The sequence below is a fragment of the Mandrillus leucophaeus genome, unplaced genomic scaffold (assembly GCF_000951045.1).
Source record: "Mandrillus leucophaeus isolate KB7577 unplaced genomic scaffold, Mleu.le_1.0 Scaffold1714, whole genome shotgun sequence".
NCBI lineage: Eukaryota > Metazoa > Chordata > Mammalia > Primates > Cercopithecidae > Mandrillus > Mandrillus leucophaeus.
Genome location: NW_012101715.1, coordinates 43,246 through 71,192, shown reverse-complemented (window position 1 = coordinate 71,192; position 27,947 = coordinate 43,246). Strand labels below are relative to the sequence as shown.

General features: G+C 34.9%; 1 protein-coding gene across 1 annotated transcript in view; it reads left to right on the top strand.

The window, feature by feature from the left end:
• Window positions 1-27,947, top strand: part of LOC105537373 (brain-specific angiogenesis inhibitor 3-like) — a 162,953-nt gene that overhangs the window by 122,077 nt on the left and 12,929 nt on the right. Inside the window, exons 11-14 of the mRNA XM_011976946.1 lie at window positions 5,670-5,765; window positions 7,243-7,282; window positions 12,347-12,990; window positions 23,218-23,253. Coding sequence (XP_011832336.1) covers window positions 5,670-5,765; window positions 7,243-7,282; window positions 12,347-12,990; window positions 23,218-23,253 — 816 coding nt within the window. The remainder of the gene's footprint in view (window positions 1-5,669; window positions 5,766-7,242; window positions 7,283-12,346; window positions 12,991-23,217; window positions 23,254-27,947) is intronic.

Genomic DNA, 27,947 nt, shown 5'->3' with positions numbered 1-27,947 from the left:
TACAAAAAAAAAAAAATTAGCTGGGCATGATGGCAGGTGCCTGTAGTCCCAGCTACTCAGGAGGCTGAGGCAGAGAATCACTTGAACCCAGGAGGCGGAGGTCGTAGTGAGCTGAGATCGTGCCACTGCACTCCAGCCTGCCTGACAGAGCAAGACTCTGTCAAGAAAAAAAAAAAAAGAAGAGTAGGTGGACAAACTAATAACTGGAGGTCTGATGTGTCTTAAAGGTTCAGACTGAAAACTTATCTGATTAACTCATTTCTTATTTTTTATCTAAATCAGGAAAGGTTGGAAATTATGGTACAGCAACTTAATTTCTGACCAGTTGGAAATAATTGTTTTGGTTTATTCCTTCACTTAAACTGTCTTATTCTTTGATCAGTAAGACAATAGGGTGGTACATTGGAATGAAGACTAGCTTTCAAGTCAAGTGACCTGATTCCATTCCCAGCTCTGCTACTTGTTGTTGTTATGATCTTGAGCAAGTTACTTAAGCTCTCTAAGCTTCAGAGTCCTCTTCTATGACACTGAAATAATGTCTGCCACAAAGGGGGATGGCATGAGGCTGAAATGAAATATCACCTGCAGAAGGCATGGGATCGTGGTGTCTGACACATAATTTCCCTTTCCTTCCTTTCTATTCTCTTGCTGAAGAAATGCTGCTACATATTTTTCAGATCATGCACATGCCATATAATTTAGAGAAGCTTATATGACCTCCTCGAATTAATATAAAAAGTAATTTGAAGGTAAAGAGGTATAACAATTTTAGAGATTAAGCGATAGATCTTTTAGATATTAAGGGATTCTAATAGAAAGTCATTGGGACTGAAATTTGGCTCTGGAGTTCATATGTTTCTTTCATTGTATAGTAAATGGCAGACTTTCACTTTTTGTTTATTTCCTTTGCTATCAGCAAAGTCATTTAATATTTTAATAATGTGAAGTCGCTCATAATTCATTCATATTAATGGTTATATCAAGTGTCATAATACATATGAAATTGAGAAGTCATTCCTTTCATGATTAGATTGTATAGAATGTAATGATTACAAAAAGCTGAGCTGTTTGTTCAAATATGAAACAATGGTAGAAATGAGATTCAAAAAATAAAAGGCCACATAAGAAAGTCTTCTCCCCCGAAGGAAAAATTACAAATAATTACAAGAATGTAACTCTACTTATTTTCCTGGTTTAGAATGATCCTCTTGAATAGGAAATCAAGAAGAATTACTGTAGGTAGAACTGTCTTCTTAAAAGTGAAGATTCAGGGTCTGATTTGCTCAGTAGCTAAATACAGAACCCGTTTCAAACTGTGTAGCTCTTTCCTGTGAGGTTTGTCTGAATTGCAACACTGCCAAACATCGCTCGGTGCTCTTCCCCAGCAATCTCTAACTCTGGCACCGGCTTCCACAATGACACTCTGCCAGCTGCCTTCAGAGCGAGGACCAATCTAGAAGCTCTCAGCCTGCTGCTGTTGATATAAAGTGAATCACTCTCCTGGTTCAGAAGACAAGAGTGAGACACACCCCTACAAACCTCTTTGAACTCATGTCTCATCCAAAAATCCATCAGAGTTTATAGCTTTTTCAGGAGTTTTTAGAGCAGCAGGAGCCAGTCAAAATAACTTTGGAAGTGCATGGTTGGTTTCTTTTCAGGAGACAACCTTGACAGCTTATTGTTTTTTCTTCACCTTATTGTGTGATGTTTCTTACCATTCTTTTTTTTTCTTTCATTTTACAACATGCCATTAGGTTGCCTTAAAGTCTCCTAAATATCCCAGTGTTAGTTACATATCTGTTCCTTGCTACTCCTGCAGATATTTGACCCTCTGCCTATCAATTCATGTGAAAGATCTATTACAGATTATTATAAAAAGAAGAAAACTTTGAAGTCTAGATTTTAACTGTGCCATAATTTATCTTAAATATTAAATTGTTTCCTATAGGTTTAGTAAAAAATTGCATTTGCTGGTATCAAGTAATTTTTTAATGTTAATTTCACAGAAACTCAAAGATGCAATGATTTTAATATCTAATAAATCTTAAATTTAGTTGTTACCTAAATTAAGTGATTTTCCAAATGGTAAGTCAAAGAGTAATATTATTGCCCGGCATTATAAATCTGACTATTGATACAGCATATTTTAATATTCTGGTTGAGAAAGCAATATCTAGATTCTGTCTTATTTTATTTGTGTGTGTTTTCTGCTTGTTTGAAATATAGACTTGCTTTTTACAAAAATTCAATTATTCTTCATCAGTACAATTCACATCAGTTCACCAAAATCAAGGCTCTCTCAGTTGACCAGATATAAAATTCAATTAATTATCCAAATGCATTCAAATAGCTGTGAATGCTTTTTCCAGATACCATCTTGCCTAAAGTATTCTCTTCTGTGATAAGAAGTATGCACTATGAAATCTAATCATTCTTTCCTGACAGTGTTGGACAAATATTTAAGACTAATGCATCCAGATTCCCTAGATACAATTTTTTTTTTTTTTTTTTTTTTTTTTTTTTTTTTTTTTGAGACCGAGTCTTGCTCTTGTCACCCAGGCTGGAGTACAATGGCACAATTTCAACTCACTGCAACCTCCACCTCCCGAGTTCAAGCAATTCTCCTCCCTCAGCCTCCCAAGTAGCTGGGATTACAGGTGCCCACCACCACGCCTTGCTAATTTGTGTATTTTCTTAGTAGAGACAGAGTTTTGCCATGTTCACCAGGATGGTCTCGAACTCCTGACCTCGTGTTCTGCCCACCTCGCCTCCCAAAGTGCTGGAATTACAGGCATGAGCCACCACGCCCTGCCCCCTAGATAACATTTTTAAGATTAAAAAAATAAATAAAATGGAGCATTTAGAATCAAGTAGAATTTCTTCTGCAAATCCTTCTAAATTAGAGGTATCAGAGGCACTAAAAGTGGCAGAGAATCTAGCACTTAAATTGTGACATTTATATGACCATTAAAATAACCTTGAATTTACTGGAGAATATTTATTCTTTTTTGATTTATATTTCTTCTGAGTAGCATTTAATGGTTCATGAAGCTGACATCATCATTCGGTGTACAAATGCCCTTAATCTATCGTTCTATTTGGGAGTTCAGTAGTGGAAGGTATTGATTTTATATGTGCATGTGTTCTGAAAAGACTTGGATTTCTTTTACATCTCCTTTAAGCAACTAAGAGTTGATTTTGAAGAGAAACCTACAGAAATTATATTTCCATCTTTCATAGTCAGTCAAAAATATTGGCAACTATGCTTTGAAGGTCTGAAAATTGGGAGTGGTTAGCAAGGACCATTCGAATTAATCTCTGGTATTACCAAAATGTTTCTCATTTTATATATGCTGATCTAGAAATATATTTGATAGAAATCTTCATGAGACAAGCTCCCAGAAGGCACCATTGCTAACATAGTTTATCTTCCTTTGTAAAATGTGGTTTTTTAATAGTTGCCTTGAGGCACAAACAGAAAATTAATATGTACCTATTTTTCTGACATTGGTTTCTAGGATTTTTTTTTTGTAGAAACAGATATACTTTCTTAGTGGTTTCCCCAAATCAAATGTCTGCATAATAGAAAAAGTAATGATCTGACAAATACTAGACTCATTACCAATTTTTGATTACTAATGTCTCTCTTTAAAACATACAACAACTTCTTAATCTAAAAAGGAGGAGCTTAAAAGCCTTCGCATCTGATAAATCTAATTTTGTCCTGGTTGTGTCTCCTTTACTAGGAAAAGCTAGATGATTTAGTTCTAAATATTTATTCAGTTCTTCAGGAAAAGATGATCAGACTAGATTTCACTACATCTGTACTGTAACTGATGTGTTTGAAAAAGGAAATAAGAAATTACCTTGCTGGGTATCAGGTAATGCATTCTTTTTCAAAGAAATTCTAGATTTAGAAATATTAGAGTAATAGAATGGAAGACAGGTCAGAGAACACTGAGTCTATCCCCATTCCTTCATTTCACAGACATTATGGCCGCATCAGTAGGATTAGAACTGGAGGTGGAGAAATAGAAGTGGACAGAGGTCTCATTATTGGGCCAGTTGGCCAGTCTTTGGTTGTGACTAGACTTGGTGTCAGTTTCCAAATCCTGCAATGTGACAATTTAGGAGAGAGGCTACTAATGACTATGAAATAGGTGAGAGGACAAGGAGGAAGCTAAAAACAACATAATAGGCTCAGTTTTGTTTTGTTTTGTTTTGTTTTGTTTTATTTCCTGGCCAACAGGTATATATGAATATCTCACATCAAAATGGTGACAAGAGATCTTATATCAGTGCTTCTCAAAAATGAAAACCTCTCTATATTAACCTTAGTAGTCCCTATAATGGTGCATCAGTAAAATAGGGAAAATATAACATCATCTATGCTTTGTTTTTTAATCCAATAAAACAGAGTGTAATAAACAAGAAAGAAAATGTCAATAATATGAAGTTAGAAAAACAAAGTAGTGAAACGACCTTGACATTGACTTGGGATAAGTAGCTACTTGTAACGATGTCCATCAACAGCTCCTGGGGAGCTTGATGAACCTCTGGAATTGGAAAGAACAGGCTGATGCTGAGACACTGTAGGAAGAGAATAACTATCGATTGCTTTTTATGTTTGCTTCTCAGCTATTCATGTTCCTTCACTTGTTTTTTAATAAAAGAATTAATGTAATGTTCTTAGAACTTTCATGAGATATGTTTGTTCTTTCTTCAGAATTTGATTATAAATGGATATGAAGGAAATTTGGCTTTGCAAAGTGACTTTTTATTGGCAAGTCAGTCCACCAGAAGTAGTGCTGTTTTGTTTCCCTTTTGTTGTGTTTTGTTTTTATATCAGGGCACACAGGGAGACAAGAGATAGTCTACTCAAAGATTTCTTACATGAGACATAAAAAGAAACATCCAAAATCAATTTCAGTGAAAATATCATTGAATAATCTCATTTTTCACAATATTTAAAGCTGTTAGGAAGATTATGCCATACCAAATAGTAAATCCCCTTAAAAGACACACATTTGCAACAGTGGAATAAATCTGCCTTCTGGCAAGAATTATTAGTGTCGAACAGATATAGCTATTTTGATAGCTAAGGAGTTCCCAGCACTTCCCTCTATAGGTTATGGTAACCGATAAATTTCCTTGGCATACAGCAAAAGTCCAGGTACACCAGCATTTGTATTAAAAAGTAAACAAGGCAGGGCACGGTGGCTCACGCCTGTAATCCCAGCACTTTGGGGGGCCAAGGTGGGCAGATCACCTGAGGTCGGGAGTTTGAGACCAGCCTGACCAACATGGAGAAACCCCATCTCTACTAAAAATACAAGATTAGCCGGGAGTGGTGGCACATGCCTGTAATCCCAGCTACTTGAGAGGCTGAGGCAGGAAAATTGCTTGAACCCGGGAGGCGGATGTTGCAGTAAGCCAAGATTGCACCATTGCACTTCAGCCTGGGCAACAAGAGTGAAACTCCATCTCAAAAAATAATAGTAATAACAACAACAATAATAATAATAATTTCTTTTAACAAAGAAGTAAACAAAATCGGTATAAGATTGTAAAATCAATGATAACCACTGCCTCAGAGTTGATTGCCAATATAGACAATATCTTGTCATTACTAAGAGAGAAGAAAAGTAATGTGTTCCCCCTCCCCACAGGTTCAGGATGCATTTAGATGCCGATTGAGAAACTGTCAAGATCCCATCAATGCAGACTCTTCAAGTTCTTTTCCTAATGGACATGCTCAAATCATGGTGAGTTTTTATTTTTCCACTGCTTGTTAATTAAGTCATGATTTCTCAAGGGAATAGAAGAAATCCTTGTTAGTAAAATAGTGTAAAAATCTCACTTTGATTGACTTTGGCTTCAGTTCATTAATAGACTGCGAACTCTGGTCTCACATAAGCGTTATCTCCAGATGGCTTCAGAGTCCAGGACGTGTTGTTGGTTCCCTGGGGTGTTGAGTGGGGGAGTCCTATGCAACACTGCGGAGTATGTTCCTCCTTGCATAGAATTAGGGCTAATGATTTGTGCGTAGGAGCATGTGGATGTCTTTTACAGATCAGAACACTATGAACCTGCACTTCTAGTCTTAAAGCAGTGGTTCTTGCCCTTAGTGAAACATTGGAATCATCAGGGGAGCCACGCCACAGACCACATAAAATCAAAATCTTGGGAGTGGGACCTAGGTATTGATGATTCCAGTATGCAGCCTTAGATGAGAACCACTGTCCTAAAGCGTAAGGAGTAGCCACCCTTTTAGTGAAAGATCAATTATTGTACGGGAGCTCTGGCTATTATTGGAATCAAAGTGTACTGTAGGTATAACCACTTTGATGTATTTTAGAAATAAGATGATATTTAAACTGTGTCATTTAAGCAGGAATTAAATAGGAAAGTTTTGTTTTTACAGTATATTCGATTTATTAGCTTTTTTGAACTAGGCAACAATAATAAGCTAGATGATACATTAGTAACTAAGACTTTGCAAAGAATAATCAACTCCTTACTAAAAACAAATAGATAACCAAAATCTCTGATTTAAAATATTAACAGGGAAAGGCATTTGATTGGAAGACCCTGATTAAGATAACGAAATTTTATCATTTCAAAAATTAATTGATTTGTTTAAAATAAAATTTTAGGAAAATATGAGGTCACAACTAAACCCCAGAAAGTTCTCGAACAGATGAGTATGGTTTAATATTCAATTTTAAGTCCTAAACCTGGAAGCTTTTTGCCACATTTGAATCATTAGAAGAGTCTAGTTTGAGCGTAGTTTAACCTAGTTTGACAAAGCTGGATTATAAGATGTTACATTACAAGCAATATGTTCAAATTGAATGTTTAAAAATACCAATAACAAACATAATTATTTAAGTATATTCATCATAATTCACATTCTGATGTCTTTATTATGGTTAGAGAATTGCCTTAAAATTCTATCCTTCTAATATATGATTACCAGTTTCCAGACGGAAGATGACACTGGGTGTTGTATTGTCTTATTAAAATTGTATGCTATGTTTCCTTTGATTTTATTTAACATTTGGGCTCTAGGAAACACTGTTGAAAACAATCTAATTATACCTAGAGAAACTTCCTATGCACAAAACAATAAACTTGTGCTGCCAACTTAGATATCTGTAAACTTCAGATAATCTGATTAGTAAAAGACACTTGAGGTCTTCATTAAATGATGGTTCTATGTCTTCTTATTTCTTGTTACAGACAGACTTTGAAAAGGATGTAGACATTGCTTGTCGATCAGGTAAGCATATTTGGATTTGGAAAATCTAATCAGTAGGGATGTTAAATCATTTCTATAGATTTTAATTTTAAAGAAAATACTGTGGTTTACACATTACATATTGTTCTGTGAAAGGGCTATATATGTAAAGCAGCCCCCAAATGCCAACGGAGCTGAGAAACCAAAGAACGAGGCAGAAAAATCCAGTTGTTGGTTAAAGGGAGGATATTAGGGAACTTACAGACAGGAGGGTAGTCTTGGGCAGCAGCAAGACAGACAGATCCTCGCACAATTACTCTTCAGACACAGGGTTTATATACCATAGGGAAAGGGGATACATGCTGTATAGACAATTAAAGGCAACCCTCCAGAATAAGCAAGAGTGCTATGAGCCTCATAGCCTATAATTTGTACAGTAACATCAAGGTTGCTTTGATCTAAAGGCAGAATTTGTAATGAGTACATGTTCTTACATTAAGTACAGTAAATAAAGTAAGAATCAGGAGGCATTCATAGGACTGGGGTTATTCAGAAGTCAAAATGGTGGATTAGCATTCAAGATGGAGTCACTTTTGTCTCCATATTTATGTGTACGAATAAACAGAATCTTTAAAATGGAAGGATTGTAGTAATAGAAGTGTGTTTGTGGAGGAAGAAGGCGGAGGGGGGGAGAGAGAGAGAGAGAGAGAGAGAGAACGAACAAGAGAATGAGAGAAAAACTAAGAATGGTTCATTGGAAACACCATGACAGCAGAAAAACTTTCACATGGAGACATAAGATTTCCATTCCACCAAGTAATAGTTGTTGGATGTAAGGCCAGTCAATTTAACCTCTCTGTGCCTCTATTTTATCATGTATAGAATATGGGTTATTGTAAAGATGAAATTGCATTGTCTGTATGTGTGTTAAGGTTGTTGTGGTTTTAATTTTACAAAGAATCAAGAGAAACTCTGCAGCACGTCCTGTTTAGATGGCTTGTATGCCATAATTTCCCAGTCTGTGGCTAAATTCTCACCAGAGTAGATGGCTCAATAGTTTTAAAGAAAACTGTATGTTCAGTTTTGAGGGATAGTTCCAATTGTTGGAATGTGGTCCTACGGAGGAACAGAATACGCCTCATTTTACCTTTTATTTGTTGATCTTGCTGCTGCCTTTTAAAACAACAGTGGGTATCTACTTCATCTAAATATCCAACTGCCTTAAAGCAATTATCATTTAGCCCAATCCAAGTATTTTTTTCTTCAGATTAAACAAGTCTTATTTCATCATTCATTTCTTGTAGCATTCTCTGAGGCACGATACCCAAGGTAGCCTCCAATTTATCAATAATTTTAAATTATGGTGCCCAAATATATACATGTTCACCCAGCATTTATCACAGTGGGCTCTTTACTTGTATTAATGTTATACACATTTGTGTATGATTTCTATTTCAGTACTAGTGTCAACTTAGCTGAAATTCCTAAGACTTTTTATAGGAGTTGTCAGGACTTCCCCAGTCTATTATGTAAAGGTTTTGTTTTTGGTATGTTTTCCTTGAAAAAGAAATTTGGCCTTTGCATTTATGTCTATTTGCTATTATTTTACTAATTTCAGGTTAGTATACTATCCATTTCCATTGTTTGGTGATTAAAAGTTTGATAAGAATACCTTCTAAGTCTTCATTCAAACTGTAGTTAAAAGAGTTGAATGTCATGAAACCTAGCAGAGAAACCTGCTATATTCAGTAAGGCACTCCCTATCTGCCAGCAGACTTCCTCTACATGGAGTTTTCAGATTCAACTCAAAACCATTAAACATCTGTGCAGAATCTCAGATCTTGTCATGATCATAAGAATATGAGAGACTAATCTCATATTCTCATTCTTGGATTTAATCTAAATACTCTATGTAGAGTATGGTCATAGCAGAGCAGTAAGGTAACTGTCATGCTTTGGCAACCCATAGTGGACCAGAGCTGGGCATTAGAAATCACCATTTCCTGTTGAAAATCTAACAAAATATTGCCAGGACGCAGTCTCACTAGTGCTTGGTTTCCAGAATTGATCATTTTCCTTTTTTGGATAATTGATACAATATTGTCACTTTGCTCCATCCACCTGCCATAATTTCTCAAATATCACTAGCCATGGTGCCAATTTCCACAACTATGTTCCAAGATGGAATGTGATTTTCCGGGTTTAAAAGCTTAAATTTATTTACAAAGAATAAGTATTCATTTAATTCCTAATCTTCCACCTTCAGTGTTGTTTTTTTCAGCCTCATTTGGTGTACTCATTACACTTCTCCTTGAAAGAGAAGCAATGTAAGAGCAGATGGTTTTGTCTCTCCTTTAACAGCTGTAACATTAAACCAGTGGTTGTCAAAGAGTGGTCCCTAGACCATCAGTGTTAGCATCACCTGAGAACTTATTAGCAATGCACATTTTGAGGCCCTAACCCAGGGTCTGAAACTGGAGGTTGGGGTATAGGAACTAGTTATAAGCCATCCAGATAATTTTGATGCATGCTAAAATTGAGTACCACTGTATTAGACCATCCTCCTTAAGCTGTGATCTCATCTCTGCAGTATTTATCTTGTTCTCCTTCATTAAGTTACAGATATTTCTGGGCCTCATTGTATGCTGGGATTTAGCATCCCTAATACAGGCCAGTACCATTATTTTATTAGCAAATAATTTTTCTAATGTTTTCATTTTCTGTTTTCATCTGTTATTGGTGTCCTTTTTGGTTGAGTCCATTAAGAGCTTTCTTCTCAGTTTATCTAGAGATGTCTGTCTATGTTGAAGCATATTCATGAACTCTGAATAATCTTTCTTTATAATGAGGTGAAATTCACTTCCCTACATGGCAGCGTTTCTATCTGATCATGCCAAATATTCAGTTGCTTTATATTTTGTTTGGAGTTTGTGTTTCACTACTTGATTAATTTCTCTCGAAAGTCCCATCACTTTACCATCATGCTTTCATGTGTAGGCGGTATGATTTGTTTATGCTGTATATTCAAAACTTGGATATACATTTTAAGTAACTCTAAGAGGCAGGCATTTCTCTCATACAGAGCAGCCACTACTGCATAAGAAGAATTATCTTTCTTTACATATTATGTGTGTATATATATAATATAAAATTTCAGCAAACACAGCTATATAACTTGGTTAAAATGCGTTGGCTATAACTATAAATCATATTAAATTTGTACAAAGCTTAATGTATCTTGTACAAATTTAAATTATAAAGTCAATACACAGTGCCAATACTTCCTTTATAGTTTTTAAATAAAAGTTTAAAGTTATTTATATATTTTAATGAAATAAGATAAGTTCCCATAACTCATGTTTAAATTTTACTGCTATAAATTTTGGAATTATTTCTATATACAATTAAGGGTTAAAAGTGTCTCTCACTGAATTTGGAGTTTTTTTTAAGTATTTATTTACAGTATCATTAAATCATTACAATATCATTAAATTTAGCATACTTTGCCCCTTAGTATTGTCATGTATCATTACTCCTGGAAATTAGAATTCATTATTGATCTATTATTTTTAGGGGTTTGGAAATAACTTTTTAAAACTGAATTTTTCTACTTTTTATGATGTATAACAGTTAAATACACAAAAAGGCACAACCAGATTATTAATTTTAAAAAAGATGTAAATTTAACATGATTTTTACTGCCTAAGATAAAGAGACAATAATACAATAACTAGATACAATATCTTTCAAGATAACAGATATTACATGAATGATTCATGTTTTGAAATAATTTTAAAGTCTTGTTTCTATGTAACAGGGAAAGACATTTATAATCTGTTTTTCAACCTCTGCTTTAATGCATAATAATTATGATTCTATTTGAAAACTGGATAATAATAGAAAAAAATCAGTATATCTGAAACTTTTTATGAGGAGACAATAAACCAGATTTTTACAGTCATCTATGCCTAATGAAATTTTAAATGATGATTGCTCTACTTTGTAGGTAGGTTAGCACCAGATGTGCATGTTGAACCAACTTCACACAGTGCTATTCTGTATGCTTTCAATTCCAAAGTTACAATAACAAGTCTTCAGAATTTTATTCATTTGTATCCTCAAAACTGACAATTGTTCATAACTAAGCATGCTTTGTGTTATTCTGCCCTATTATCCCCAAAATATGACTTTCTTTTTATACAGAGGCAAAAAGAGGGAAAAAAAAAACCCAAATATATTTTAATAAAGAATTATTTACTCTTTTGTTGATTGTTTTTGTTTGGTTTGGTTTGCATTTTTGTTTTGTTCATTTTCATACTACAAGTTATCATAAATTTTTTTCTCCTAAATCATTATTTTTAGGCTTAAAGTGGAACAAAAATTTTGGAGGTTCATAAAGTTTTTTTTCTTAAACTCAGTTGGCAGTTTTAATATTCTCATAGGGGCATCCCAGCATATAGATTAATTTTTAAATTTTCTTTCTTCTATATAAAACTGAATATGATAAATACTTTTGAATATTGTATCCACCTTGACCATATGGACTTCACTGAAAAAATCCTCATTAATTTTCAATATGCATAATTTTTGGAGGGATTTCTGATCCGGTAGGATGAAGTTCCCATTAATTATCCCTTCAAGAAGCATTTTAATGAGCATAACTTCTAGAACAGTTTAGAGGGAAAGCCATTAAGAAAAAAATCAAATTTGTATGAAAATATTCATAATTTTACAAAAATCCTTTGGAGCAGATTGATAGAGAAAACTTCTCTGGTAATCTCCTATTTTCCTGGAAAGTTATTTGGAGTTGTTTAAGGACAGGGTACTAAGATTTTTGAAAGCCCATTAATCAGCTTTCAGATATGCTTTAGCTATGGGCTACCTGAGATCTATGAGAGCATAACAGAATCAGTAAAGAGTGATTGAGTAATCTCTGGACCATGTACAAACAAATTGATATGTATATTTTTAAATAACATATCTATCAAATAATATATATTTAATAACAAGAAAATTGTTTAGTAGAAAGAGAGACAGCATAATATAATAATGAAAAATAAACACACATTAACTCTCTTTCTTCAACTTTTACATTCCTACTCACAGTTCTTCATAAGGATATTGGTCCTTGCCGAGCAGCCACAATAACAGGAACGCTCTCTAGGATTTCTCTAAATGATGATGAAGAAGAAAAGGGAACAAACCCTGAAGGACTAAGCTATTCAACATTGCCTGGAAATGTCATTTCCAAAGTCATCATCCAGCAACCCACAGGTCTGCACATGCCCATGAGTATGAATGAGCTTAGCAATCCATGTTTGAAAAAAGAAAATAGTGAATTGCGAAGAACTGTGTACTTATGTACGGATGATAATTTGAGAGGGGCTGACATGGACATAGTCCACCCTCAAGAAAGAATGATGGAAAGTGACTATATTGTGATGCCCAGAAGTTCTGTAAATAACCAGCCTTCAATGAAAGAAGAAAGCAAAATGAATATTGGCATGGAAACCTTGCCGCATGAAAGGCTATTGCACTACAAAGTAAACCCTGAATTCAACATGAATCCCCCTGTAATGGACCAGTTCAATATGAACTTAGAGCAACATCTCGCACCCCAGGAACATATGCAGAATTTGCCCTTTGAACCTCGCACAGCTGTGAAGAATTTCATGGCCTCTGAGTTGGATGATAATGCAGGACTATCAAGAAGTGAAACTGGATCAACGATATCAATGAGTTCTTTAGAGGTGAGCCACAGAAGATTAAATTTTTCCTTGACAGTTGAAATATGAATAGATATAGATAGAGATATTGATTGATTGGTTGATTGATTGATGTGACACTGGTGTTGGAAGAGAAGATTCACATCAGCTTTTGCAGTTATGTATCATGAAAATTTCTGGCTATTGAGATTCAGTCGCAATTCAGGGTTTTCTCAGTAGTGCATTATAATCCCCTTATTCAAGATAATATTTAAAAAAAGAAACTATTATATTTAAAAAGATACTAATCAGTCATAATTCTGTCATCATGGGAACTAAATTAGGCACTCATAAAAAATAAAATAAAATAAATAAAAAGCAGAGGATTCTTCTGATGTTTCTCAGGTACCACAGGTCCTTTTGGTGCATAGTGTCTACATGGCATTACAAACTTAAACTGAGATCTGTACTTTCTGTGTGACAGTAACTGTTAAAAATTACAAAATTGGAATATTTCTCTAAATGTTTTACCATTATACTGATGAAAAACTAATTATTATTACAGTAGATCAGTATTATTCAGAGTAAATATTTTTGCTCTTAACTTACAGAATAATGACCATTAAAATTTTTTGTCTTAGACTGTGAATTGTCAGGAAGAATGTAATCTGAGCATACTAACAGTCAGGATTCTGAGGCCCAACAATATGGCCTTTTTGCTTTCATAAGGCCACCAAAAGTAAACAGTAAGCTCGTCACAGCTTTCCTGCTTATACAGTGAAAAATAACTGTAAACCTTCAGTTGATATATATATTCATATATGATACAATACATGCATACTTTTATATGTATTGCCAATTGTTTTAGTATAATAGATTATTACATAAAACACCATCTACACAAAGACACTATAATTAGTTGCCTGCCCTTTCCATCAGAGTTATGCTGATAATTGTATGTTCAAGTTTCCAAAAGTTCCCAGAGGCAATTTTTTCATGCTTCTCCCCAAAGCCATACCTTCCACTAGGTCAAAATGAAAAGGTGTTCTGAGAGGCTTAAAAAATGTGATGAATAGGGTAATTTTCAGGGTTTTCCCAGCTGGATTGAGAAAATTCTAGACAATAAACGGTAATGTGAATAGAATCTAAGATAAGTCCCCAAGTTCTGGATCAACCTCAAACTGAATAAGGCTTCTAGGTCAGAATCATTGTTCAGAACCAAAGGCATAGATAGGGGTAATGAAGCCAAGTTCAACTCCAGGGTGACTGGAGCTCCCTTCTGAACAAAAATATTTCATCCCTCTGAATTAGCAGAATAGCTGCAGTTTCCTTATTTGTAACTTGCATATCCCAGAGACTACCAGGTTTGTAATAATGACCACATAAGGACAAACTACAAAATATTTATGCAAAAATCACAAAAGTTTTTAAAAGGATTTTCAGTAAGTATGCATATAATAACATAACATTATAAGTAATCATAATGACTGTGTGGAAGTTTTCTGTATAGTATGCCTCTTTTAAATGTGTTAAAGTGGGTTGAATGGAATTGCATGAAAATATTTTGGTTGTTACAAAAATGTTTTACATCTAAAAGCCTGAAAACTTTGCTGGATTGATATTGTACAGGTTATCTGTGCTTGAACAATAGACTGTATTTCCAAGAACTTCTTTGTTCAGTTTGTAATTTTTCCAAATTTCCGTATCCTTATTATTAAGTGTATTATATATAACTGTGATTCAGCCAAAAGATCTGCATTTAAACGACTTAGAGATCACAAGACTTACATCTTGAAAAGGAAGGAAATTCGGAATTCAGAATGAAAATTTGGTTCTTCGTTTTCATTCTTTAAATGAATTTAATAGTAATTGCTTAGGGTGACGATTTTATGAGATAGCAGAAAGAGAATATATAGATGTGGGAATGAATAATAAAAATTAGCATTTATATAGCATCTTTCATTAGCAGATCCTCAAATCATTTTAGAAACAGGAATTAATCTTCACAACACCTCCATGCAATGGATAAGTTGTTATAATCCTCAAAGTAGAGTCATTTGTTCAAGGTTGTAGAGCAAGTTCATAGCAAATCTAGGAATAGAATCTTTCTGTCCTGATCAATTTTATGGCATCTGGAAGGGACAGTAATGAGCCTGAATATTAGCATGAAGGTAACTTTAAAGTTCTTTCTAATCTTTGACAGGCATTTGGTCTTATGATGAATAAAGACATGAAATGGGTAAAGCCCTTGTCCTTTAAGTGTGTATAATTAACACATTCTGGAAATGGGGCTGTGTTCATGAAGATAAAGTTTTTGATCTGGCTTTCTTCTTGAGCAGCATGATACATTGTCAAGTAGAATTATCAGCTCTGCTAGATTGTATATGCTGGGTCAACTGGTGAGGGAGATGGTATTCTGACAATAATAAAGGAAAAGCAGAAAAATGACCTGAGTATCTACATAGAGAGTGGGATCAACAGTAGTCAGGAGGTGTCTTGAGTCTTAGAAGATAATGTTAAGGTGAAAATGGTAAATCATGTGGATCACATGAGGCCTAAGCCATAGAACAATTTAAGTCTTTTCTCCCTCTAAGTAAGAAGGAAGATTAAAGCCATAAGGAACATCCAGCCTGGGCAGCTGGCACAGCAGAGAATGGCCAAGATCCTCAGGATTCTTTCAAGGATATAATATAAAGATGCTCACATTTTACCTCCAGAGGAATCCGTTTTCACAAACTGCCAGCATGGAAAGTGCTGAAGGAAGAAACAGAAGAGGGTAAAACAGAAAATGTGGGAATTAATAATAAAAAATAATAATAATATTCTCATAACATGGAGAGATATGTTCTCTTTCTAACTGTAGTCATTCCCAAATGAACTTGTTAAGCAATTCTGAAAACTTTAGATATAGAGCGGCCACAATTATGGGAATAATTGCAATACTAATATAGTAGAATAGAATGTGATAGAAAGTGCAAAAGAGGAAAAACAAGAGTTGAGGGAGGAAAAAAGAAAGCCAAAAAAGACTCGAGTGGGTGAGTGGGTGGAAGTATTTGTTCAAATAAGCAAGAAGCAACAAAGAAAGAAGGAGGCTCCCCAACCCTGAAGTCAGTGGCAGCACAAAAGCTTCCAGCCTTCATGGGAGTTTGTTCAGCTAACCCCCAATTAGTGGGTATAAAAAGTTTAATAAATTCATGAAGTTTCTTGGCATTAAAAACATATCTAGATTTTCTCTGAGCCTAATAGTACCTTGTTTCTTTCCTTCTGCTGATATGTTCTCTAACTGTAGTCATTCCCAAATGAACTTGTTAATCAATTCTGAAAACTTTAGATATAGAGCTGCCACAATTATGGAATAATTGCAATACTAATATAGTAAGATTTTTCACAACAGTGGCTCCAGCCCTAAATATCCTGTAACTGCTTTGCTTAAGGTTAAGAAGAATGATATTGTCATCAGCACTTTAGTCATTTACCTTCAATTAATGAACAAAATGTGATGAATACATGAAGTATACATAGAGCAAAGCAACAGCAAGAACAAAAAACACACTAAGATTTTGCTTTTGAGCAAGAGGGGACAAAAGAGGTATCATGGTTCTCAAGCACTTGAGGACTATAAAATCTAATTTAAACCTTGGATTGTTCTATTTATTTATTTCCTGAAAAATTATAGTTGTAACATTGTATGGAGACAGGTCAGTATTTGTTCTGAATCATTGAAGCTGTGGCATTTACTTTAGCAGGTTGTAGATGTTAGATTTAAATAGTAAGTGGTTTTTCACTCAAGAGTCTTTCCAACTTATGTGCACATCTTGAACATATTAAGCACATGGTCCATTCTTCACTCTTTTCCTTGTATCTTTCAAGGTTAATTCAAGTTCTTGAGTCACTGGCTTTTGGCTGGGTTCTGTCAACAGAAAGCACTGGTGAGAGAGTAGAGTTTGAGGAAAAGAGGGAAACCTGGGATCTTTCTCCCTTACTCTGTATGCTTTTGGGAGCACCTTGTATGTCTGGTGTAGTTCCCACAGTGCTTCCAGTATACGCCAGGTGCTGCAACCCATGGGCTTAAGTCACTCTGTCCTCTCCTTTTATCTGTCCAGCCTAAGAGGTATACTGACCTCTTCTGCTAATCCCTGGGTTACTGCATGGTCCCCTATGTGCTGTCTCAGTTCTTCTATCATTTGAATTTTTGTAGACCATCTTGCTGAAATGTAAACACCTTAAGTGGTTTCTGTTGTTCTTGCCTTAATTTTTCTTACCAATAAAAAACTGAATAACTGATAAGAGTTAGATACTACATTACAAAACTGTTATCCAAAATAGAAGGTTTTGTTGCTCTAGCTTGTCTATTTGTGTATAAGCTTACCTGTATGTCGGAAACCAAATAAGTCTGTCTCAATTTGTAATGGCCAGAAAGAGACACCATTCTAGGCTAGATTTTTATACATCAGTTTTTCTCTGGACATGAATGATAGAGTTCTCAGCATAATGGTTTTTAAAGGTAAAATATTTTAGCAATAATATCACATTACAGGTGCCTACCTTACAGCTGTTGTGAGGATCAAATTAGATAATGTACATGAAAAACCTTTGAAATTGTAAGAAGCACTTTAGATGTAAGATTATGTTATTATTATGTCATTACCGTTATGCCCTGAATTTCTGCAAAGAAGCTTGAATGCTGAGTTAAATCAATATTCAGAATATTAGACAAAATGTTATGGCTTCACTTAGGAACTAGGGCACTCTATCACTAACAGAAACCATTACAAAATTGACCATGTGCAGAAACGACTTTTTTAAATATCTTTTTCTCATGTAAGTCTGATGAAAGGAAAGCTTGCCATTTTTTACTGTTTTGCTTTTACTCCTGGATTACAGAATTTTGTCTCTCTTGCAGGCATACAAACAAAATTAGCTTGAATAGAAGTCATTTTAAAAATTAATTATTCTCAGATATCATTGCCACCGCTATTTTTAATGGATTTGCTACCAGAGCTTTCTCCTTACAAGTAGGTTTATTGCTCACTTTATAATAGAAATTTTAATGGCAGTCATATTGCCATTCATTAGTCAGTGGAATTTATTACTTGCGTGAATCTTCTAGTGTCTTGTCCAGCTTAATTTGCAGTGACAAAAACAATGAAGTATTTCCTTTGAGAAATTATTCATCATTCGACAAGACTTAGATGTGGAGAAATGCCTCTATGCATACATTCACTAAGTATTCCTTTGAGTACCTTCATACTGTTGTACATTTTCTCACTTTTAAATCATTGTAAAGAATTTCTCCTTTCTATTAGTGATAGGCCTGCCTTCCTGCAAATTGTCTTGATTCTCTTAGCTGTCAGTTGATCTACTCATAATGGTTTTCGTTGTGTGTTTAGTCTACTTGCTTAAACAAATTCTCTCAGAGTATGCCCAAGAAAAGCAACAACAACAAAACAAAAATAGAAAGTCACATTCTTTTGAATACTTTTGGCTGTTATCGTGCAGCTCCTTTAATCATTTGCCAATAATTTTGTGAATGTTTCCTATTGTGCCATACCCTCTGCTAGATGCTGTGGATATAAATGTAATCAAGATAGAAATGGATATTGCCCTTGTGGAGAATACACCCTATGGAAGAGACAGACAATTAACCATTAAAGCAATGAATGAAATAGTGTGCAGTACTGGGTAATAACTATGGAATGAAAGGGAGAGACTTCTTTAGATAAGGTGGTCTGGGAAGCATTTGAAAGTGTCATTTACTGTAAGAAATAAAATTGAGAAGTAATGTGGCTTGCAAGGAGCTGAGGGAACTTTTCAGGCAAAGGAAACTGTAAGTGCAGTGATCCTGAGGTAGAAAAGAGTTTTGGCATATTCTCATAAGATCAGAATACCTGTGAAGCTAATGTTGAACTCCTTAAGATGAAGTTAAAATGGAAAAGAGAGAACAGACTTTGCAGAGTCTTGTAAAGCAATGGAAGCAAATGAGGACTGTTAAGCAAAAGATTGTCACAATGATTTTTCCATGCATTCATCTATCCATCTATCCATTCATCCATAACTTTGGTTGTTTAGAAAGTAAAGGATTAGAAGCCAGAGGTTTTAGGAGAGGAGACAGAACAGAAAGTTGGATGACAGTCAGAAAGCTACTGAAGTAATCCAGACAAGAGATAACAGTTTCTTTGACCATGGAGGTGAAAGTGGAGATAGAAAACAGTGGGCAGAACAAGATGTATTCAGAGATAGAACAGATGGCACATGCTGGTGGATTGAATGTGGAAGACGAGGGACAGAAAGGAAGGAAGGATGACTCCTAAGTCTCTGGCTTGACCGACTAAAAATCCAGCATTTTCTATCATGGGAAAGGCAGGAGGAATAAAGGATGTCTGGAACTTAAAGGATGGTATGCTAAATCATGGGAGTGAATTATGATATCCAGAAGATAATAAGAGAAAGAAGAGAGCCCAGGAACTCAACATTTAGAAGGCAGGGATGTGAGAGTGCCAACAAAGGGGACTTCAGCATAAGCTGCAGCAAGTAAGAGGAGGAAAAATAAAAAGACTGAGAGTTGATGAGTGTTTTAATGAGGAAATGATTAACTTTCAAAAGCTTCTGAGTGTCCAATAAGATGGACAGAAAATTGACCTTGGAATTTGACCAGATGGAGCTCATCAGAGACAGTCAGCAAGAAGAATTTTAATGGAATATTGAGAATAGAATACAAGTTGGGATGAGTTCTAAGTGAGAAATTAAGAAGAGGAAACAGCATAGAAATTAGGAAGAGGAAACAGCATAAAAGGATTCCATTACCTACTATGAGAAAAAGGATTATTTACATTAGTTTATTTGGAAAATTGGAATATAGGTACAGAGGGATTTGTATCTTCATAAAATAATTCAATATCGCATGGCTTATATTAAATTTACATGTAGAATTTTTAAAAGTTATCAGATTATCAGAAAAATTGTTATGACTTGACCATTTTTCTCAGTTGGTTCTTAATTTAAAACATACGTAACCATTATTTCTAACCGCTTTCTTCTCTGGAATTAATATTTTAGAGAGCTCAGGAAGACATTTGAATAAACATGCAAGTCAGGGTTTCAATAAACTTCAACACTTTGAAACACTTTCCAATACGCTGTTTGTATACCAAAGGTGGAAACAGACCAAAACCGAACAGAATTGAATGTTCTTATTCTTTCTTTACACCATCAATTTCCCAATGCCTCATGCCCCTTTTAGATAAACTAAGGCTGGAATGGGGCTCACACCTGTAATCTCAGCACTTTGAGAGACCAAGGCAGGTGGATCGCTTGAGCCCAGGAGTTCAAGATCATTCTAGGCAACAAGACAAAATCTTATCTCTACAAAAATTGAAAAACTTAGCCAGGTGTTGTGGCACATGTTTGTAGTCCCAGCTACTAGGAGGGCTGAGGTGGAGAGATCACTTGAGCCCTGAATGTTGAGGCTGCAGTGAGCTGTGATCGTGCCACTGAACCCCGGCCTAGGTGACAGAGCAAGACTATTTCAAAAATAAAAAAAAAAAAAGGAGAGAGTCATGTCTGGAGGTGGAGAAGTCTCCTACTCTTTGTTATTATATCATTGCTTATAAATGATTGCATATAAGTTTCTAAGTTATTTTACTCAACACAGATATTTTCTCAAATATGTAAATATCAAATTGCTAGTTTGTTTCTTTTTTTCTCCTTCAAAATGCAATTGACAAGGAAAAGTTAATCTGCTTGACCTTGCTTTATGCTTAGAAAGTCAGACTTGGACTGACTGGGTCATCTATTGTTATTTTTGCTGAGTTTGGTAACAATTAGCAAAACATCACAGGCATTTTTGCTGTAACATAGCACTCATATTACTGAGAAGACAGCAAGAGATAGTAAATAAAATGCTGGGCTTGGAGTCAGAAGTCCTGAGTTTGGAGCCCAACTCATTTGCTTACCACCCAGGTGAAGTGGGCAAGTAATTTTAACTCCACTGACCTTCAATTTTTCTTATTCATAAAATAAGGAAAATAAATAATATTTTATTCGACCATCCCACGGGTGGGTAGCATGTGCAAATGTGGAAGTGCTATATAAACAACAAAAGGTTGAAACACTTGGTCAGTATTGTGGAAACCTGAATCACATTACACACATTTTTAACTCATTTGGACTGTAAAAATCTGTCATTTTTCCCCACTCTCCAATTTTTAAGGCTCTACTGCTTTATTTTGCATCCACTCCAAATCCCACCACCATCTTTAGGTTCTTTTGATTAAAATTTGTTTGTTTGATTTGTTCATTCCTTAGTCTAATCCTTCAAGACTGCCAGTTATGCTACGCCTTATATTAGAATTTAATTTTAATAAAATTAAATAGGAGAGAGTCTACTTATATGAGTGTATCCATTTTCCTTCCCTATTTCACATTGACATACCTGCTCTCAGAAACAGAATCTATCTCTGGTGATCTTCTAGGTTCCTGTCTTTTGCTCTTGCTTCTAAATCTTTTTCATAAGATTTCACTATTTAAGTTTCAAATAAAATGCAAAGCTCGTGACTCATGTTTTATAATTATTGCTTAAAACTGTTTCCAGCCTTAAATTTTGCTGTATTAAGAGAGAATCTTGCTTAATGTATACTGACAAAAATGTCCTGCTTAGTCACAGTGCCAAGAAAGCAAGGTATACAAGAGCAGAATGGAAGCACTGACATTTAGTCTAGCATATTGCAGCAAAGTGTGGCGCAGTACACTGGAGCCTGGTTTTCACACAACACAGTTAGATAACAATAGTGGTGGGGAGACTGCAAAAGAGGACTGGGCTCAATGCTTTCACAGATACTTTTCTCCTTCCTGGATGTCACCACGGCAAGACTGAGATGCTGTTGGAGACAAGAAGAAAGTGAGATCAACATGCTGAGTTTTCATTTAATAAAGCAGTCTCCTTTAAGCCCTCTCCTTGATTGTGCTTGAAGACTGCATTTTCAGTCTTAAACAGCTTCACTGAAATAAAATTATTTCAGGAAGTTTTCACTTAAAACATGAAACCTTTCTTTTGGCATGTCCCCTTTTGTCTACTGAAACATGGTTTGGGGATTAGGTATACAGTGAGGTTCTGATTTTGTCGTGACAATTTTAACTGTAGCTGCAGAAATTTAATCATAGTTTTCAAGAAACTACATTAATGCTTCTTTTCTGTCTCTCCTAATGTTCAACAGTTAAAATGCAGACTAGAGTCTCCTACCTATCTTGGGTATGGTTTCCTACTAAATTATCGAAGTTTGTAGGTTTTGGGATGGGAGCACGGGAAAAATGAAACAAAATTTTGCCCAAAGGTTTATATATTTTTCCAACTACCTGAATATTGCATACTTTAATTGTTTGTTAATTCTCCCTGTTTCATTCCCTCTCTCATCAAAAAATTCAAAATTTTAAAAATCTATACTAAAAGTTTGCTAAGAATACTTTATACTAATATCATGAAAATCATATCACATGAATTGTATTAATTTCATTTTAATCCTGTTTTCTGGTTGTATCAGTCTTCATTATTTTATTAATGCATTTTATCTATAACTAGATTTCAGAAACTGTGTAACAAAGATGGAGCCATAGAGAAACACTGTGAGACATTTACATGTACATCGACATTTTACTGGGGTGTGGAATAGTTTGTTTTGCTGAACTAGAACAAATACGTTCGTTCCTCAGGACTAGCAATGAGAAGGACTTTTCTGTCATGGAGGACTATCAAATTACAAGAAATATGTGGGTGAGACTTATGAAGAACTTTGGGACTCAGAGGATTGGGTAGAATTTGGTAGAAATGAAAACTAGATGTTGGTTGAAGATGTCAAGGTAACTAGACAATTTTTCCTATACAACTTTTAATCCTGTTTGTCTGTAGTTTTGCTGTAGTAAGCCTAAAGTCTCTTTCAAGATTGAAATGTCTGTCTGAGTTTTCATAGGAACAATTTCTCCTTACTAAAAATTTGGGTTAAGAGGTCAAAATGAGAAATATTCTGTATTTTTATATTCTTCAATTTTAAAAGAAGTTCAAAGTAAAAATAGAAAATTGTGAACAGAATATTTCAAAATCATAAAATTTTCATGATTCATAAAATTTCATAATATTTTACATTTTTCCTTATGTGAAGGAAATATGTATAAAACAAGCAGGATTATCTTTAATGAAAATGATGATTTTTCATTTTGTTTGAGTGACTAAACATAACTTTATTGGTTTTTTTTCCTTCTTTTTAAAAATACATCTTACAGAGAAGAAAATCACGATATTCAGACCTTGACTTTGAGGTAAGTTTATATGAATTATTTTAGAATTTTAATTACTTGAATTCAAAATTGATATATAATTACTTAAAGATTAGGACTCTATGCAGCCATGTAAGGATATTATGTACTAATTTAATTAAATAAGTCAAACATTTTAATTAAAATTTATCTTGTATAGCATGAAATTTTTAAAGTTTGAATTACTTTAAGTATATGCTAAACAGATTTTCTGGACAAGTGAGGAATCTGTTTTATACATACTAAGATAAGTGAACAATTTATGTTAGGAGCTGAACCTGGTTGATTGTTTGTAGGGAGGGGGAATGTCAGCTTCCTGATTTTTATATTTAAAGCAATTTTCTTGGTTTTACTTCAGTGACTACCTGAAGAGATCCTGTGAACATGCTTAGGCTGGTTAGCTAGGCTTTCTCTGAAAATTACTTGTTTCATCTTCTGATTCCTGCTATTTAGGTTCTCTGCGGTACATTCAGATGCTTTTTTTCTCAATAGAAGCTATTGATTCAATGTGTTCCTGTGTTTAGTAAATGCCCTTTCACGGATACAAACAAGATGAAAATTTTCATTTTCCAATTTACATTGAATTTATATTGATGCTATAATACTGTTACTGCAAATTACTGAAATCATACCGTCTGAGGAGGTTATGCTAAACAGAAAATTAATGATATTTAAGCATCATATAAAATGTACTTATGTATGTTGATAATTGAATATGATTCATAGTCTGCTAACATAATTGGATACAATACATTACATATTTCTCCAGTATATTTGTACCCTTGTGATACATACATAGAACTCAATACTCTTAATTGATACTCCTAAAATTACAGAAGCTTCCCAGGACATGCTAACTACTCCTAGTTCAGTCATTTCATTTATTTAGATGAATGTTGTAGCTCTACAATGTACATCATGTGTCAAAACTAAGACTTGTTTTTATTTACTGCAATGGTCAACAATGGTTTTACCCTGAATGGAGTCCAAGGATAACTGGTTCTTTTCAGTAACATTTCAGACTACAAGATACAAAGTAATGATAAGGAATCTTTTATCTATGATTAAATAGAAAGTTTTAATACTGATGCAGCCTCATTGTAGTAACTTAGCACTGAATATATATTTTATTGCATCCAAAGTTTTTAGCATAAAAGTATCAAGAATATAAATTTGAATAGACAATATTCAGCAATCTTTGCCTTTAGATTATTTAGTGCCTTTCAAGAACAGATATTTTATGGCTTTTTAATATTAATTCTTCAGGTAGCCAGAAATAGAGAATCGGACAGTATATATCCTGGTCTAAAAGCAATAAATTGTTATGTTAGTATAAAAGAGAGGAGGAAGGAATTAACTCACCTAGTCATCAGTGGCAAAATATAGTAAAAAAAAAACTAGATCTAAAATTAAGCCTTAATTCAACCAGCCTAAGTTATGTAATCACAAACACTGAAAAGAAATCTAATCATACTGTGTCACTTGGAGCATTGGAGAAACTGTTCTTTTTTCATCTATTCTCTATGGCAACTGGTAGCAGATTCCTTAAGCTTATACTTATTTCTATGCTTAGTATTCCACCCATAAAACCATGTTGTTAATAAAACATTTCCTGATAAAGAAGAGAAATTGCAACACGAGAACCCCAGACATGTCTTTAGCTCTTGAATTGCTGTAATCATTGCATGTTTACTATAGGTATCAAAATTCGGTGGGGGCGGGTGGGAACTTTGAGACATTACTTTTACCCTACAAATTGTTTAGAGCTATTTCCCTTAGTTTTATGTGCCATAGCAGTTATGTGGCCGATATTTCATGGATTGTGTTTAGAAAACTTATTGCCAGATATAAATGCTAATGAATTGTAATACAATCTATTAATATTTTGTGGGTGGTTCTTGAGGGAAAGTCCAGCTTGTCCCCCTCTTAATTCAGGCTAGATTAATTAAATTTTTATCAAGCTCTCTGACCCTCCTGCTCCCCCTGCAAGCTTTATCATACAATGGCCAGCTTAAACATTTTGCCACTGACAGACTGCCTCTTGGACTTCGGAAAGCATCTTTGCTTGAGGCTTTAAGCCTAACACACTCCCCAAAGTCTACACACTATGATAATATTCTGCCAACTCATATATCCCTAAAACTCTTGTGACTAGTTAATGTCATACCAGGGGAATAGCCCTTTCATGTAGACAGTCTCCAGAACAGCATTGCATTTCTGGATTCTTGCTTTCTGGAAAATATACAGAAAATACTGTAGTGATATTCTTGTGTTCTGTAACCAAATGCCTTATTGAATTTGTATGCCCAGCTCCGGAGATCCTAGTACCTAATAAGCATTCAGGAATTATTTTTTTAAATGGTGAAAAAATTGAATTACTTTTCCATCCGGTTTGCTTTAACAAAATGTTATTGGACACTGTACCTGAATTAAGGCAGAGACTAGCATAAAAAATGGACGACAATGGAAGAGACATTTCAAAGATAGCCACACTGAATTTCAAAGATATCCACATTAGATATAACTCAAGGAGATAGAAAAATGGCAGGTAGAAATTCTAGGAGGAGGAAAAGGCATGTGGGTTGGCTAATCTGTGGTATTCTTAAGAAACAACAAGTCAGTCAAAATTTACCTAAACAGGGGTCTATGGAAGAAGAGACTAAAGTGAGTAATTTAGAAACCATGCCTTATACTCCAGGAGGGATTTTTATTTAATTTGCTACTAAAAGCTGCTAAGCTTTGTCTATTATATTTTGTTTGCTTGTTGTTGCTGTTTCAGTGCAGAATGATTTGCTATACTCTGGGTTTTAAAAAGATGAGTATGTCAGTAACAGGGAGGATAGATTGTATAGCAGGGTGAAAGGAGAAGCAGAAATACCAGTTAGGATTGGCTAATGTGGTAGGTAATGAAAGTCCACTTCCTGGAGGTGGTAGGAAGAGAAAGCAATGAGAAGACTCTGCAGAGGCAGAATCTGTGGAATTTGGTCCTTAACTGAACATAGGGTGAAAGGGTGAGGGAGCAGAGAAAAGAATCCTCTCCAGTTCTGAGCCTGGGTGTCTGCTAGTACCAGTAACAGAACTAGGGAAATCAAGAAGACATCTAGTCAGGGTAAGTTCCATTTTAATATTTTAGAATAAAGGTTCCTAATATGATGTTAAAACAGACAATTAGGTAAGTTGTTCTAATTGTCTGTCTTGTGTCGAGATCTGGGCTCTAAGAATTCCCAGAAACACAATTGCAGACATTCATTCTGAAACACTAATAGATAACAGTATCCATTCTATGTTAAAAATATATGGATAGAGAAGTATCCATGAAACCGGGTCTCTACTGAAAATACAAAAATTAGCTGGGCACGGTGGTGCATGCCTGTAATCCCAGCTACTTGGGAGGCTGAGGCAGGAGAATCAATTGAACCCAGGAGATGGAGGTTGCAGTGAACCAAGATCATGCCACTGTACTTCAGCCTGGACAACAAAGTGAGACTCAATCTCAAAAAAAAGTAAAAACAAACAAGCAACGACAACAAAAAACTGGTATCCATATACTTGTCATATAGATATGTTTTTTTACTCTTCACTTCCAAAAATGCAGAGATAAAAATTTTCACAGTTTTCCATGAAAAGTATATAGCTTTTTTTTTTTTTTTTAGACAGAGGCTGGCTTTGTTATTCACACTGCAGTGCAGTGGTGCAATCTTGGCTCGTTGCAACCTCTGCCTCCTGGGTTCAAGGAATCCTCTCACATCAGCCTCCTAATAGCTGGGACCACACGCATGTGCCACCATGCTTGGCTAATTTATGTTTTGTTTTGTTTTATTTAGAGATGGGTCTTACCATGTTGCCCAGGCCAGTCTCAAACTCCAGGGCTCATGTGATTCCCTTGCCTCAGACTCCCAAAATACTGGGATTATAAGCATGATCTACTGTGCCTGGCTTATGTAGCCTTTTAAAAACATTTTAGGATGTTTCTTTGAGTTTTTAATGAGCTCCATACCTCCACTATTTTCATACTTCTCAAACTGGGAGACAGTGATTGTGGACAGAGGGCAAAAGAAGACACAGACACGGGGTAATCACAAATCCCCATTTTCATGGGGGCTTGATTTTTTACAAGGAGATTTGGGTGATGATAGCCAAGAAAGATATCATTTATATTAATTCAATATCACTATAAACACAGCTAAATTGTGACATAAAAATCAAAATATATTTTAATTTCTAAGTGTAAGGTATAAAATTTCAAAGAAATGTCTTGTTCATAGCAGACTTCTTCCTGCTCTGTCCCTGAGCCCCAGCAGTAAGGGCACTCCATTAGGCAATCTGGGTACTTTTAGAGGAAAAGTTTGAGCAATTTAGTCCTAGACAATAGCCATCTTTTTTTATATATATATATATATATATATATATATATATATATATATAAATTTAAACTGTTGCAAAATTATGCATTTACAGCAAGGACATTCAGGATTGACAGTGGCAAAAAAAAAATATGCAACTAATTTTTGCTGTTTTCAGACACTTTAGTTTGTTTTAAACTCTGGCATCATATTTATTCAAACAGAAACATATTTGAAACATAGACACTGAGGCCGGGTGCGGTGGCTCACACCTGTAATCCCAGCACTTTGGGAGGCCGAGGCGGGCGGATCATGAGGTCAGGAGATCGAGACCATTCTGGCTAACACAGTGAA